The 13416-nt window shown below is 35.8% G+C and overlaps 1 protein-coding gene across 2 annotated transcripts in view; it reads left to right on the forward strand.

The window, feature by feature from the left end:
- The window catches only part of KLHL32 (kelch like family member 32), a 224029-nt gene that overhangs the window by 98711 nt on the left and 111902 nt on the right, over window positions 1-13416 (forward strand). For both annotated transcript variants that reach the window (XM_056125147.1, XM_056125149.1), the window contains exon 4: window positions 8855-8962. In XM_056125147.1, the coding sequence (XP_055981122.1) occupies window positions 8855-8962 (108 nt within the window). The remainder of the gene's footprint in view (window positions 1-8854; window positions 8963-13416) is intronic.

The following is a 13416-nucleotide window of genomic DNA, read 5'->3' on the forward strand; positions in this document are numbered from 1 at the left end:
ATAAAGTAATAAGTATATATTAATATAGTATATAGTAAATATAAAAGTATATAATATATAATATATATTAATATAGTGTATAGTAAATATAAAAGTATATAATATAAAAGTATATAATATATAATATATATAATATATATTAATATAGTATATAGTAAATATAAAAGTATATTATATATAGTATACATACTATATATAATATAGTATATGGCAAATATAAAAAATAATAAGTATATAGTAAATATAAAGTAATAACCCTGAAGTATACCTCATGGAACCTGGAGTTTGGTGGTTTAGAAACCTGCCTTACAAGTATGAAGTCTTAAGTTTGATCCTCAATACACCCACATATACAGAGCATGACCAATCCTGGCAGCTCAGTTTTCTGTAATCTCTGGTGTTACTGAAAGTTTTTGGTTACACCACAACCAGGTGGGGGGCCACCACAACCTCTGGAGGTCACTGCAACTACAAAATATGTGAGGATGATGGCCAGGAAGCACAACCCCTGGCTAACATATGTGTCAGAACAACAGTGACACCCAAGTGAGATTTCCAACTAAAATATAAGTTAGTACCGCAACTAAGAGTGAGACCCTGAGAGCACAGATGCAAGCACCACAACTTCTGGTGAGCACCTCAGCTGAGAGTGAGCTTTGTAAACTGATGTGCAGTTTTTGATGAGCACAATAAATATTGACCACTGATGATGCAACAATGATAAAGGGAAGGGGGAAAAAAGTAAATAAAATTTACATATAGGCACACACCTAAACCCACATACAACCTATACAGCTTGATAATGACAAAAGAGCCTCTTCTGTATCTTAGTTATTAAGGGCTTTTAAATACACAAGATTTTCTTTTAGTTTGCTCATTTGGAGGTTACTGAGGCCACATCTGGCTGTGCTCTGAATTTTCTCCTGGTTCTGAGCTCAGGGATCAATCCTGGTGGTGCTTGAGGGATCATAAGTTGTGCCAGGGGTCTAACCGAGGTCAGCCCTGTGCAAGACAAGCACCTTAATCCCTGTACTATTTCTTCAGCCCTCAGTCTACCTTTTGACTCAATCATTGTGTCTTCGGTAGATTTAAAAGATAGACTTGTTACACTGGCTTCTAAGTGAGACCAAAATATTCTTTCATTCTCTAGTAGCTTGTTTAATAGGTTCCAAATGAAAGAGTAAAAGTATCTTTCCAAATATGTGGAAGAGTTAAATTAGAAACAGATAAAGGAATAAACTTCTTGACATGATGGGTAATGAAGTGTTGAAATCCCATATCCAAAAGATAGCATATGATAGAGTAATGGGAGATGACAGAAACACAGGAAGAATGTGCAGAGCCAAAGGATCTGTGAGGTGACCCAAGGCTAAGGCCAGCTTTTGAGTGACAAGGGTGAACCTCTTTATAGATAACCAGACTTTATGATAGGCAAGATTTTGACCTTAACTTTTATTATTATAGCTAGGAAAACTAAAACACTTTGTGTTTCTTTTCCATTTCATTCTCTGTCAGAAGATATAAGTATAGTTGATATACAGCTGTGTTTAGGAGGAAAATAATTTTAGAGAGAAATATGATAAACTGTAATGATACTGTTTTTACAGAGCCTATAATCACTGATAGTTAATTTAAGAAGCAACTGTGCTGAGTCAAGCTGTAATATCTAGAAAGAGCCTTTGAATAAACAAGTTACAATTTTTAAGATGTTGGAAAACCAATTTGTTACACATTATTTACATCTGTAGTTGACTTTTTCTTAATGCAGAGTGGAAATAGTTCTTTTAAATATATAGATTTTTGCTACTTTGTTATGTTTATAGTGCCATAACTTTGCCATTTTTATATTGTTATTTCATTCCTTTTTAGTATGATTAGAATGTTAAAGGAAGTATTAAAAACAACTAGAGATATAGAGAAGGAAAATCACCAATGAAACAACCCTAGCCTTTCAGGTCATTAAACTTCCCTAATGGATCCGGTTGCTTTTGCATTTGTGAGATAAAGAAGTAAATCATCCAATTCAACTATGATCAGGCTTCTTTTCTCTTTAATGTCTGGGAAATTGGCTGTTGTGGTTAATTGAACAGTATCATTAGCTGAGATTTACTACCAATTGTATATGTAAGTAAGGTGTAACCAAAATGCAATAAAGCATTATCACCATTAAGCCAAAATTGAAAAAAATGTAATCTCTGTTGATTCAGAAGTTAGTGCAAATCTCTAATGACTCATGACCATTATAAACATCACTGATTATATAATACTGGACATAGGACAGGTGGGCTAGAGCGATAGCACAGTGGGTAAGGTATTTTCCTTGCACGTGGTGGACCTGGCCGACTCGGTTTGATTCCTCTGCCCCTCTCGGAGAGCCCAGCAAGCTACCGAGAGTATCTTGCCCGCACGGCAAAGCCTGGCAAGCTACCCATGATGTATTTGATATGCCAAATACAGTAACAAGCCTCACAATGGAGACGTTACTGGGCCCGCTTGAGCAAATAGATGAACGGGAGGACAGTGACAGTTACAGGGACAGGACAGGTGTAAGGGATCAATCTAGATGGGCTACAGTCATCACCAATTGCTCTTTTCAATAACTTCCTTAACAATGTTTCTTTGCTTTTATTTAACTCTCTCATAACATTAAAAATGGAATGAGCTCCCAAATGATACCATTATTTCACCTGTAAAACCATTTGGGCTCTTGAGAAAGTCAAAATTCATAGAACATTTTGCCCATGTCTAGGGAAACTCTAAAGCTTCAAAAAATTCATCAGAAAGATAATCATCTTTCATCATCTTTAAGCCTTAAAAATAGTCTGTCATCTGTCATTCTACCTATCTTAGTGGATGTAGCAGAATTTCCACTGGTTGGTTTTGAGACCTAATGTGCCATCCAAAAATTGGTTGTAGCTCATTTTATGATTACATGACAACTAACATGACCGAGAGAAGCTTAATTCGTGTACTATGATCTTTATGACTCAATTTGTGTCATTTCTCTGTGAAATACAAAAGAAATGATGCACCATAAACCCACAGATCTCACTGTGGTAGGCACTTAAAGGGACAGGGCTCACAAATTGTGTTTTTAGTTAGAAAGATTTGTGATGGCAGCAATACATTATCAGCCAAGAGTGAGCTATGATAACTGTAAATCTTAGCCTGGCTGCAGTGTTCCTGAAGACAAAACAGTGTGAACCTCGCAGCATTCTGAAATGCTTTCATATTTCTAAACAAACTTTATCTTAAGGTTTTTCAGAATGCTGTGTCTAGATAGAAGACATTGCTACCTTTTCCTAAATGCCTACCTTGAACTCAGATGCATTTAGCTTATGTGAAAATTCTTTCTGTTTAATTTTAATAGGATTTTAAAATTAAAAATCTACCAGCTACAAAACTTCTACCAGCTAAAACACTTCACATTCAGGAAATTCTTCTTATGTTGAACTAATTAGCTCTGTTTATGCTAACAAGAAATATTTAGACATTATACACAAATCTAGTTTCAAAACGTGTGTCTATTCATTCACTTACATGTATTCATTCGCATAAACTTATTATGTGAATGCAGTGCTATGGTCTAAGGTTTCACTCTAAGGGAGGAAGACATGCCCACTTTCATGGGACTTACAGTTTACTTTTTCAAGAATTTCAATCCTAAAAACAGCTTTGATCTTATAAATTCATACCAGGGGAGACTGTAATCTCTCCCAGGGGCCACCCAAGGCATTGGTCTTGGTTGCTTGGTTCCCTCCTCTTTTATAATTTTTATTAATCAATTTACTAATGTCTTTAAAAAATGGGGCCATTCGATAGTACAGTGGTTAGCGCAAATGCCTAGCCTGTGCCTGATGTTGGTTCAAGTCTCAGCACTTCACCCAGTCCCCAGCATTGCCTGATGCAGCCCTGGAATCTCCAGCACCTCTGAGTGGCCCATGCATCCTAGGTATTGCAGGGCTGGAGTAATGCCTCCTCACACCCTTGCATTGAACCACTGGTCTACTTCGTAGAGAATTGTGGGTAGGGTCTCCAGACTTCCTGAGCATTGATTGCAGAGCCCTCCTCTGAAAAATTATGGTGCTCTTGTGGGGAATTTGTTATTGGGTTTTTTAATTTCAGGGCTTCGCTCAGCCATGTGTTAAGCCTTATTCCTGGCTCTGTGTTTGGAATAAGGTGGATCTCAGAGGACCCTCTGGGGTGCCTGATATTAAACCCGTTTTGGCCTCAAGCAAGGCAAGAACTTTATCTGCTGTATTTTAGACTACTCTTTTCAGCCCCCCAAATTATGGTGTTTTAAGTTAGTGTCATTAAATTTCTAAAGTTCTGTGATATGCTAGAACTTAATAAAATGCTCATAAGCATAATAGGGATTATTGAATGTTAATAATGAATATAAGAGTACACGGCCAAAGCAAAGTTCTAAAGTCAGACCTGGGGATTTTGACTAGGATTGTCATTAGTTAAATATTTGAAAAGAATGGATTTTTTTAACAAGTCAGTGAGGGAGCAAGAGAGCTAAGGAAAAAAAAAGTTCTAATTGTAATTGAAGGGAGAGATGACAGAACAGGATAATTTACCTGGACTAAAATAACAGTTTTTATCTATTAAGTGCCTATACTAGAGTTTGAGCATAAAAATATTTAAAATTCATGACAACCCTGAGAGTTTGTTTACTCCCATTTTAGAGAGAAGGAATTTGGAGTGAAGAGAGCAGAAACTAGCCAAAAGTTGAATGGTCAAAGCAAACCTTGCTTGACCTGTAGGTTGTAGAACCACAATTTAAATCAGATGTGACTTCCTGCATAGTCATGAGTATCAAAAATAAACCAAGGATTTTTTTCTAGAGGGATTGATAGAAATTAACAATAATATACATTCATTTTACTAATCAAAATCATGCTTCTGTAAATGGAGTAAAATTTATATTCTCTTTCTTTGTTCTATGGTTATCCCTTATCATGCAACCACAACCACAATTTTGTTTTTTAATTGCCTATTCAGATATGTTCAGATATGCAAATGAATTATATGAGAGGTTGTGTTTTCCCCAACTTTACAAGTCAGACCAAGTTCAACAGTTAACAGCTCTCATTGAGGATTCCTCCTTATCCTAATCTAGTATTTCTCTTGTGGCTTGGAAAAGATCACTCGGAAAGCAGGTTCAAAAACATGTCTTGTTATCTTGGTTATTATTTAGTTCAGTAACTTTTTCTATTTCATTAATCCATATAATTCTTCTGAAATTTGAATGATTTCTGTTTTATTCTGCATTTAAGGATGATAGAGAACATTTGGTCACCATATCAAGTGTAATTATAACCCAAACTATCTGAAAAAAATAAATTAGCATAGAGAATACTAGAATTGTTAAAAATTACCCATGTAATTTTGTAAAAGGTATTGAAAACCACTGAAATGTCTTTCAGGTTCTTTTAAAAGTCATTGCAAAAGCTCTATAAGTAAATTCTGAATTACATTAATTGAAAGATTTTTCTGTTATGAACTTCTACAAATGCATTAGCAGTATTCATTTAATTTTCGAGCTAATTTTTTATCATTTTTGTCTGTAGCTATACTTGGTAATCTTTCTCCACTAAAAAAGAAAAGAAAAGAAAAGAAAAAATCCAAATCTACTAGCTGGTTATTCTGACATATCTATCCCTTTAACTGGCATTTCTAATGCATTAGTACATAAAAGAAATTCAGTTATTTTTATTGTTATTAAAAATATACATTTTACTAGGAGCTTTCTATATGTCAGACATTGTTCTCAATACTTTATAATTTCAACTAAATATTTTTCAAATCAGTTTGTGAAATTACTACAATTTTCAGTCATATCTGTCACATGAGAAAAGTGAGTCATAGAGAGATAATGTGTTTGTCCAATTTTACTTTACAGAGATCAGAGCCAGAAATGTTTGTTTGCAAATTTGCCCTCAATCACTGTTCATCTAGAAAGCAAGGATTATGTGACTTCAATGCTTGAGTTCCTGGTCTACTACAGATTCCTTAACTTCTGGTAGTGGCATTGGGAAGTTGTATTTAAATCAAATTAAATTACAAATTTACTATATTGATGATTTGCCTTTAGCAGCTTCTAAAGGACTATTTACTTAAAGTAAATTAATAAAAATTAATTTACTTAATATAGCAAATATAACTGCAAATATTTATTACGTATTGAATACATCAGAGGTCCTTAGTTTTTTTAAGTGCTATTTTTAATTTTTTCAAATTATAATTCTTTAAAATATGTTCATGCATTTCTCAAATGATAATAATTTTATATTTCTGAGCTAAATTTTTTTAAAAATTTGTTTGTTTTGTTTTTGATTCATACCCAGTAGTGCTCAGGGATTACTCCAGGTTTTATATGCAGAAATCACTCCTGGTGGGTTTGGGGACCATATTAAGTATCGAGGATCAAACTCAGGTCATCTGTATATAAGGCAAGTTTTCTACCCACAGTACTTTCTCTCCAGCCCCTGAATTAAATTTTTAATATAAATTAAATTATCAAGGAGAGTTTTACAAAAATTTAAAACTCTCTAACGTAATGTGATGGGAATAAGGATATCCAGAAGAAATAATGAAACAATGATTAATCCTGTTCTTTCTGTGCAGATTAATTTAAAACACATTGAATTGTGTGGCTTGGAGCTAAATTTGTTGAAATCAAAACCTGCTAACAGATGAATAAATTTTATTAAGTCATTCGAGTTCCTAAAGGCATCTCTCTGTTCTGACACCATGTACATGATTAAGGAGTTTCCCAAAACTAGCCTTAGATTTGATATTTCATTAGAAAGGCTCATAGAACTCGCTAAAACTTTTATACTTGGGGTTTGTTGGTGGGAAAGAACCCAAATTAGACCCAACCAAGTAAAGAAAAACATAGAGCAGAGTCCAGAAAGAGACCAGATTCAGAATTTATAATCCTTCTCCCTGAAGGATTAGACAGGGTCACCTCTCTCTAGGTAATGCTGTCAGACAGTATGAACAAAAGATTGCCAACAAGGAAAGCTTGTCCAAGCCTTTAATGGACAAATTTTTACTGGGCCTTAACTACAAATTTCCTTTGTGCTTAAATCTTCATCACTGGTCTCCACTGTAACCCAAACTGTATCTTTAAGGTCCAGTTGTTCTGAGGATCAGATTCGATCCGGCTTGACCAAACGCATCATAAATCTTGTGTGAAACTGTTAGTGGAAATTGCCCCCCCCCAAAAAAAAAGCAAAGGCATTAACCTAAGAGTGGATATTTCAGGGACCTAGGCATCATTTCCCAGAAGCAAGGGCAAAGACCAGGGTTAACCTTTTCATAAAGCTAATTCTTTACAACACAGAATAAAGTATTATGGAATACCATAAAGCAGAATTCTGTTCTTTCCCAAATAATGTATTTTATTAGTAATAACAGAATTTTGAAGATTCTTTTTCTCTTCTAAATCAAAATTGTTAAGGGTTTAATATTGAAGAGGTTTAGAAAAAACTAATGTGTTTATTTAATTATGCCAGTTTTCATTTTTTAAATTTTCAGTTGTTTTTGTTTGAACATCGTGTTTATCTCATGCAGAGTATTATTTTCAATATGTTCTCCATTTGGAGATTAGATTTCGGGTAAATTTATTTTTACTTAATGACTTAGTCCTTCTCAAACTTAAGTAAACATTACAATGGATAGCTCATTACAATGTATATCTCTGGCCTCCAACCATGAGTTTCTGATTCAGTATTGTGACCATGTGCCTTGAGAATCTACACATTAGCAAGTTTAAGAGTGATTCTGGTATTAGAAGCCCAGGGACCCCACTTTGAGACCCCATGGAATAGATTGATAGATGGCAGATGAAAAGAACATGCCGTGGCATGTCATTGAGATGAAGCAGAAAATGGCAGAAAAGTCCAAAGTGTTACACCATCCCATGTTGACAAGAATTTTCAGAATTTCTGCTTCTTACATGGCAGCAATGATAACCTAGGATAGAAAATGACCCAGTGAGTGAACTGTACGTTTCACGCAGGGAACATCAAAAGATATAATTTGAATCTAAAGTGTACAGTGCTGTTTATGTTTTACTGTACCATCCAGACAGTTGTGATTTGCAGTACTTGTAGAGAAAAGGTAAAGGTAAAGGTAAAGGCCCTCCCGTTGATCGTCGATTTGCTCGAGCGGGCCCAGTAACGTCTCCATTGGAGACTTTGTTGTTACTGTGTCTGGCATATCGAATACTCTCAGTAGCTTGCCAGGCTCTCTGAGAGGGGCGGAGGAATCGAACTCGGGTCGGCCGCGTGTAAGGCGAACGCCCTACCCGCTGTGCTATCGCTCCAGCACCGTTGTAGAAATATTTAAAAAACAAAACCAGGCACTGGAGCAATAGTATAGTAGGTAAGGTGTTTGCCTTGCATGTGGTTGACCCGGGTTCAATTCCCAGCATCCCATATGGTCCCCCAAGCACTGCCAGGAGTAATTTCTGAGTGCGAGTCAGGAATAACCCCTGAACATCACTGGATGTGACTCAAAAAGCAAAACAAAACAAAACAAAAACCCAAAAAAACAACCAAGGGCCAGAGTGATAGCTCAAAGAATGGGAATACACACATGCACTAGTCCTTGAGTTTGGTCCTCAGGACTCTATGACTCCCTAAGCACTGGCAGTTATAGCCCTCATGCCCTCACTCCCAGCACCATTAGGCTTGTGCAGTCACCAGGAATGTTCACTCCGCAGAAAACACCCCAAATCAACCTTTAATTTGTAAAACATTCTTCCCTACCTTTTCTAGGTGCTGTCTTACATTCATGTTTTTTAAGTACAATGATTCTCTCTCTTTATCTGCTATTTCAGGCAATGTTCAGTCTTTGTATGGTGGAAAGTGGAGCTGATGAAGTGAATTTACATGGTGTGACCAGCCTTGGTTTAAAACAGGCTCTGGAGTTTGCATATACAGGACAGGTATGTTATCAAATGTGATCTTAGAAGCTTAACATTTTAACTGCACCAAGGCAGATCTGAGATGTATTTTTCTTGTAATTCATTTTACTCTTTTAGATATAAGAAATGCCATATCCACTTGATTTTATAATTAAAGTTATGTAAAGTTTCTTAAGGAAATTTGACTTTAAGCTTATTCCAGTGAATATTGTATTTTAATCTAAGCTCAACACGTTGCTATAGAAAATTTTAAATACCTACAGAGCTACAATGTTGGGCAAACGTTTTCAAGATAACTCAAGGTGTTTTGTTACCACCAAAGCGCAGTGTTTTTTTATAATGATTTTATTGGTGTAGAAATAAGACCAGTAGCATATAAAGCCCCCCAAATCTGTGCCTAATATCTTGACACTATCTGTTCCACTCATATCTCAGCGTCATGGAGTCAAGTATTTCCATTAGAATGTGATGGCTTATAGGACAAATTTGTTTTAAAATTTATAGGGATCTCCAGAGAACATCTATTTTATGAGACCAGTTCAACTAAGTCAATATGGATGCAGGCACTTTTATAAAGGTTTACTCTTTGATTTCATTTTATCCAACTGCTCTGCTCAATATCTTTCCCACTAAACTAAGAGCCTCTTGGGAGGCTCACAACCTGGGGGAGGAGAGTCACATGTATTTAATAGCACATCCTTGTTATGATGGGAGACATAATAGAAGGAGAATAAAAGACACAGTAGAGAAAAAGGAGGCCTGGTGAACTGGTGCAAGACTTCATGGAGAATGTGTTATTGGGGTCTTGATGGGTGTTGATAGTGCACTTTTCTGCACATTCCCCTTCTTTAGAAGCTTATTAATGCATCATTTATTATCCATTTTCTTTTCTGGAACTAGTCAGGTTTGAGATACATTTTGTAAAGTAATTGAGACAACTCTGTAGCTGAAATGAAAATGATGTGTAGACAGGAGAAAAATCACCCATGAAGTAGCAGGTGCAAAGGGGAAAAGAAAGGAGATGAATTTCAAGGTCAGGGTCAGCAGCCAAATATCTTGCCTTAGGATATTAAGATTGGTCAGAGTTGCCAAGACATATTTCTAGTGAGGCTACTGAATAATGTGCTATATGCTTTTTGCATTGCACCTGTAAGGAAAGATAACTAAATTATACACATTTATCTCTTCCTGCCTGAATTGTAGCCACACCTGCTTTTTGTTCATCTCTAAAGTAATATTGATAACCAAACCTCATATTTCATTAGTCTACAATAGACTGAAATTGTAAATATTGGTTTTCTTGATACCTACCCAAGTAATGAGTTTCTGTGTTCAGTTGCTAATGCAACTGAGTAGTTTGGTCTTGGGGGGTATAGTCTATAAAGCATGTTGAAAGTAATAATAAACAATTTGGCAAAAAATTATTGTTAATGTTGAGATGAACTATTCATACAAATATAGTTGACTGCCTTATTTGCTTTCCTTCCTCTGTTACTTCTTTCACAATATATTTCACAGTATACTTCAGAATATATTTCACAATATACATACATCATCTATATAATTGTGATATATCATGTATGATGATGAATGACAATGAAAAGTCAATCAGAATATGTGTTTAAACTCATAGTGTCCAGTTTTAAAATTTATACTGTTATAAATGGACACAATTTCATATTTCATATATTTTTCATATACTGTTATAGCACAAAGAATCTATGAAACACAAGCTGAAGCCAGCAGAAGATAAACTTTAAAAAATTGTTTTGGAGGGACACTTTTTGAAGGGTAAGAAAACTTGGGAAGATGTAGATTTTAGAAGGATAATTGAATACTTTTATCTAGGGTCATAATCTTCAAATGGTTATATTTTACTTTTAATAAAAATTAAAATCCAACTGAGGAAAATTATCTGGAATCACTTGACTAGTGATTATAGAAAAAGAAAGAAAGCCTTAAGGACAGGCCTGGAGTTACATTCATTCTACTAATTGACTATTCTTGACCTGTGCATCCACAAAAGAATGAAATTGAAGCCTGTAGCAATAACTCATCTGCTCTGAGTGTGTGTTGAGATGCCCAGAAGGAGACTGACATTTCAAGAAGCACCTTCTGCAAGAGGCAAGCCTCATTAGACAATTTTGTGTATTATTTTACCTTCTCAACAGCTCAGAGGATGCTGTGGGCTGCTGGTGAGGATTGCAAATGTGGCAGATAGAGTGAATAACTGAGTTATTTACTTAGTTATTAAACCATTCTCCCAGTATATGTTGGTCTGTGAGTTAAACTCAACCATCCTAATTTCAAATGAATTACTCTTTCTTAGTGTGCCATGTCATTAATTAAAGATTGTAAGGTTTGTTAAACTTTGTTGAAGGAGGAAGAAGAGATATGTTAGGACACCATAGGGAGTGAATTATTTTGATGGTTCTTTCAACTTGGATACCTTTCTAACCCTCAATTCACAAGTGTTCCAAGGGCATTTTTATTGGATTATAACTGCTCTTTGTTGAAAAGTCAAAGTTGATACAGTCTTTCTTGAAAAACTTCCACAGAAGTTTGGTGTCTTAAATACTAAGAGGATTATTCAGTAATCACCCCCTTGAGTTATGAACGCAAATCATCATAAAAAAAATGAAGCTGGAATTACAACTATACCTGGAAAATGCAAAAGTTCCTATTTCTAGTTGTGGAACTGAAATAATTATTAACTAAAGATTTGGGAATATAAATGCATAGATTTAGCACTGTTGTCCTGTTGTTCATTGATTTGCTTGAGTGAGCACCAGTAATGTCTCCATTGCGAGACATGTTACTGTTTTTTGGCATATCGAATACACCCCAAGTAGCTTGCCAGGCTCTTCTGTGTGGGCGGGGTATTCTCGGTAGCTTGCCTGGCTCTCAGAGATGGATGGAGGAATTGAACCCCTTTCGGGTGCATGCAAGGCAAACACCCTACCCTCTGAGCAATCACTCTAGTCCACCCGCTGTGCTATTGCTCCATCATAGATTTAAATGTAATTTAAATGTTCTTCACTTTCTTATTTTCTTTTTACTTTTGTGGTCATCACTTATTTATGGTTTTCAGCCATGGCATGTATCTACATTTGTAAAAACCAGGACTAACATTTAATTTCTCAACCTATGGTTATTTCCACTGACAGCTGATTATACATTTAGTCAGTTGTAGTAAGCATAGTATAAAATGTAAGTATTTTAAGCGTCTGAAAATTGTCACTGCCTTGGGAGAAAAATTGGAAGTACAGAGTGGGTGTGATGAATGAATGCCGCAAGTGTAACATGTTCCTCCTACACAGTGCTTTAAAGCATAGCCTTCTTAAAATTGGCCCACAGATTTCATCCTGGAAATTTAGAAGAAAAATCAAACTCTTCCCCTGAAGCTCATAAATCCTCTGACAATGCATGCACTTTTCTCATCTAGGAGCATCTCACCAAGCACAATAAGCTTCATCTCCAGATGAATTAGAGACACACCCTTCCTGTAGGTAAACCTGCTTGGAGCCTGAGATGCATCGCAGCCCTCACATGCCTCCTTAAACAGGCATATGTAGCAGAACTCAGCAGAAGAATGGAACCAGACCATTATGTAGGCTGTGTCCTGGACTAGCTCTGGGGTTGGGTATAAGTGGCATGATGAAAAATGTAAGTAGGAGAGTCTGCCTTAGGGTGAAAAGAACAAATTGAGCCAAAGAAACTACAAAAACTTATTTCCTGGTGGAAAAGAGGACCTTATTATAGAGCTTGCCCCAGTCTCCTCACTTTCCATCTTTGCTAAAAAATGAGGGGCAGCAGGATTGTGATGGAGAGAGTACCCGGAGAGAGGAATTCCCATCCAAATTAGACCAGATGTCAATCACCCAGGAGCAAGAAATTTCAGCCAGACAGAGATGAGCAACTAACATTCAAACCCTTTTTATAAAAAAAAGAGCCCTGCTTGGAAATGGGTGCACTTCTAACCCTCAAGTCTGTGGAACAAGCCTCTAGAATCCTGGCTAGTTAAGATGGAAAAATGGAGGACTGAACATGGAAGTCCTCTCAATATTACTCTTTACTTTTAAAACTTCTCCTTGAAATTTCTATACCTCTACATTGATGCTAATTTTTTTTTATCCCTGAACTAGTTATAGCATCTCAGACATCTGAAGGATTCTCTGGTAACTGTGCTCCCTTCATTACCTAGTAATTCTGGTCATTGGCTCCTTATGGTAAATCCTATCTTCGTGTAAGTACCCATCATAACTACTTCTCTTTGGTCCACAGAAATGTTTTTCACAAAGATGTATTGTGTGGCCAATAACATTAAAATTTATAAGCTCTTTGAAACTCTAGGAAAGTATAATACTGGCTAAATGGAAAAAGAACTTTTTGAGGATTATAATTGTGGTCAATTAAAGATATTTTTGCATTTAGGGATGAAAACTAAAGAAACCCTATGTTATTTTTCATGCTTT

Source organism: Sorex fumeus, unplaced genomic scaffold (assembly GCF_029834395.1).
Source record: "Sorex fumeus unplaced genomic scaffold, SorFum_2.1 ptg000054l, whole genome shotgun sequence".
Lineage (NCBI taxonomy): Eukaryota > Metazoa > Chordata > Mammalia > Eulipotyphla > Soricidae > Sorex > Sorex fumeus.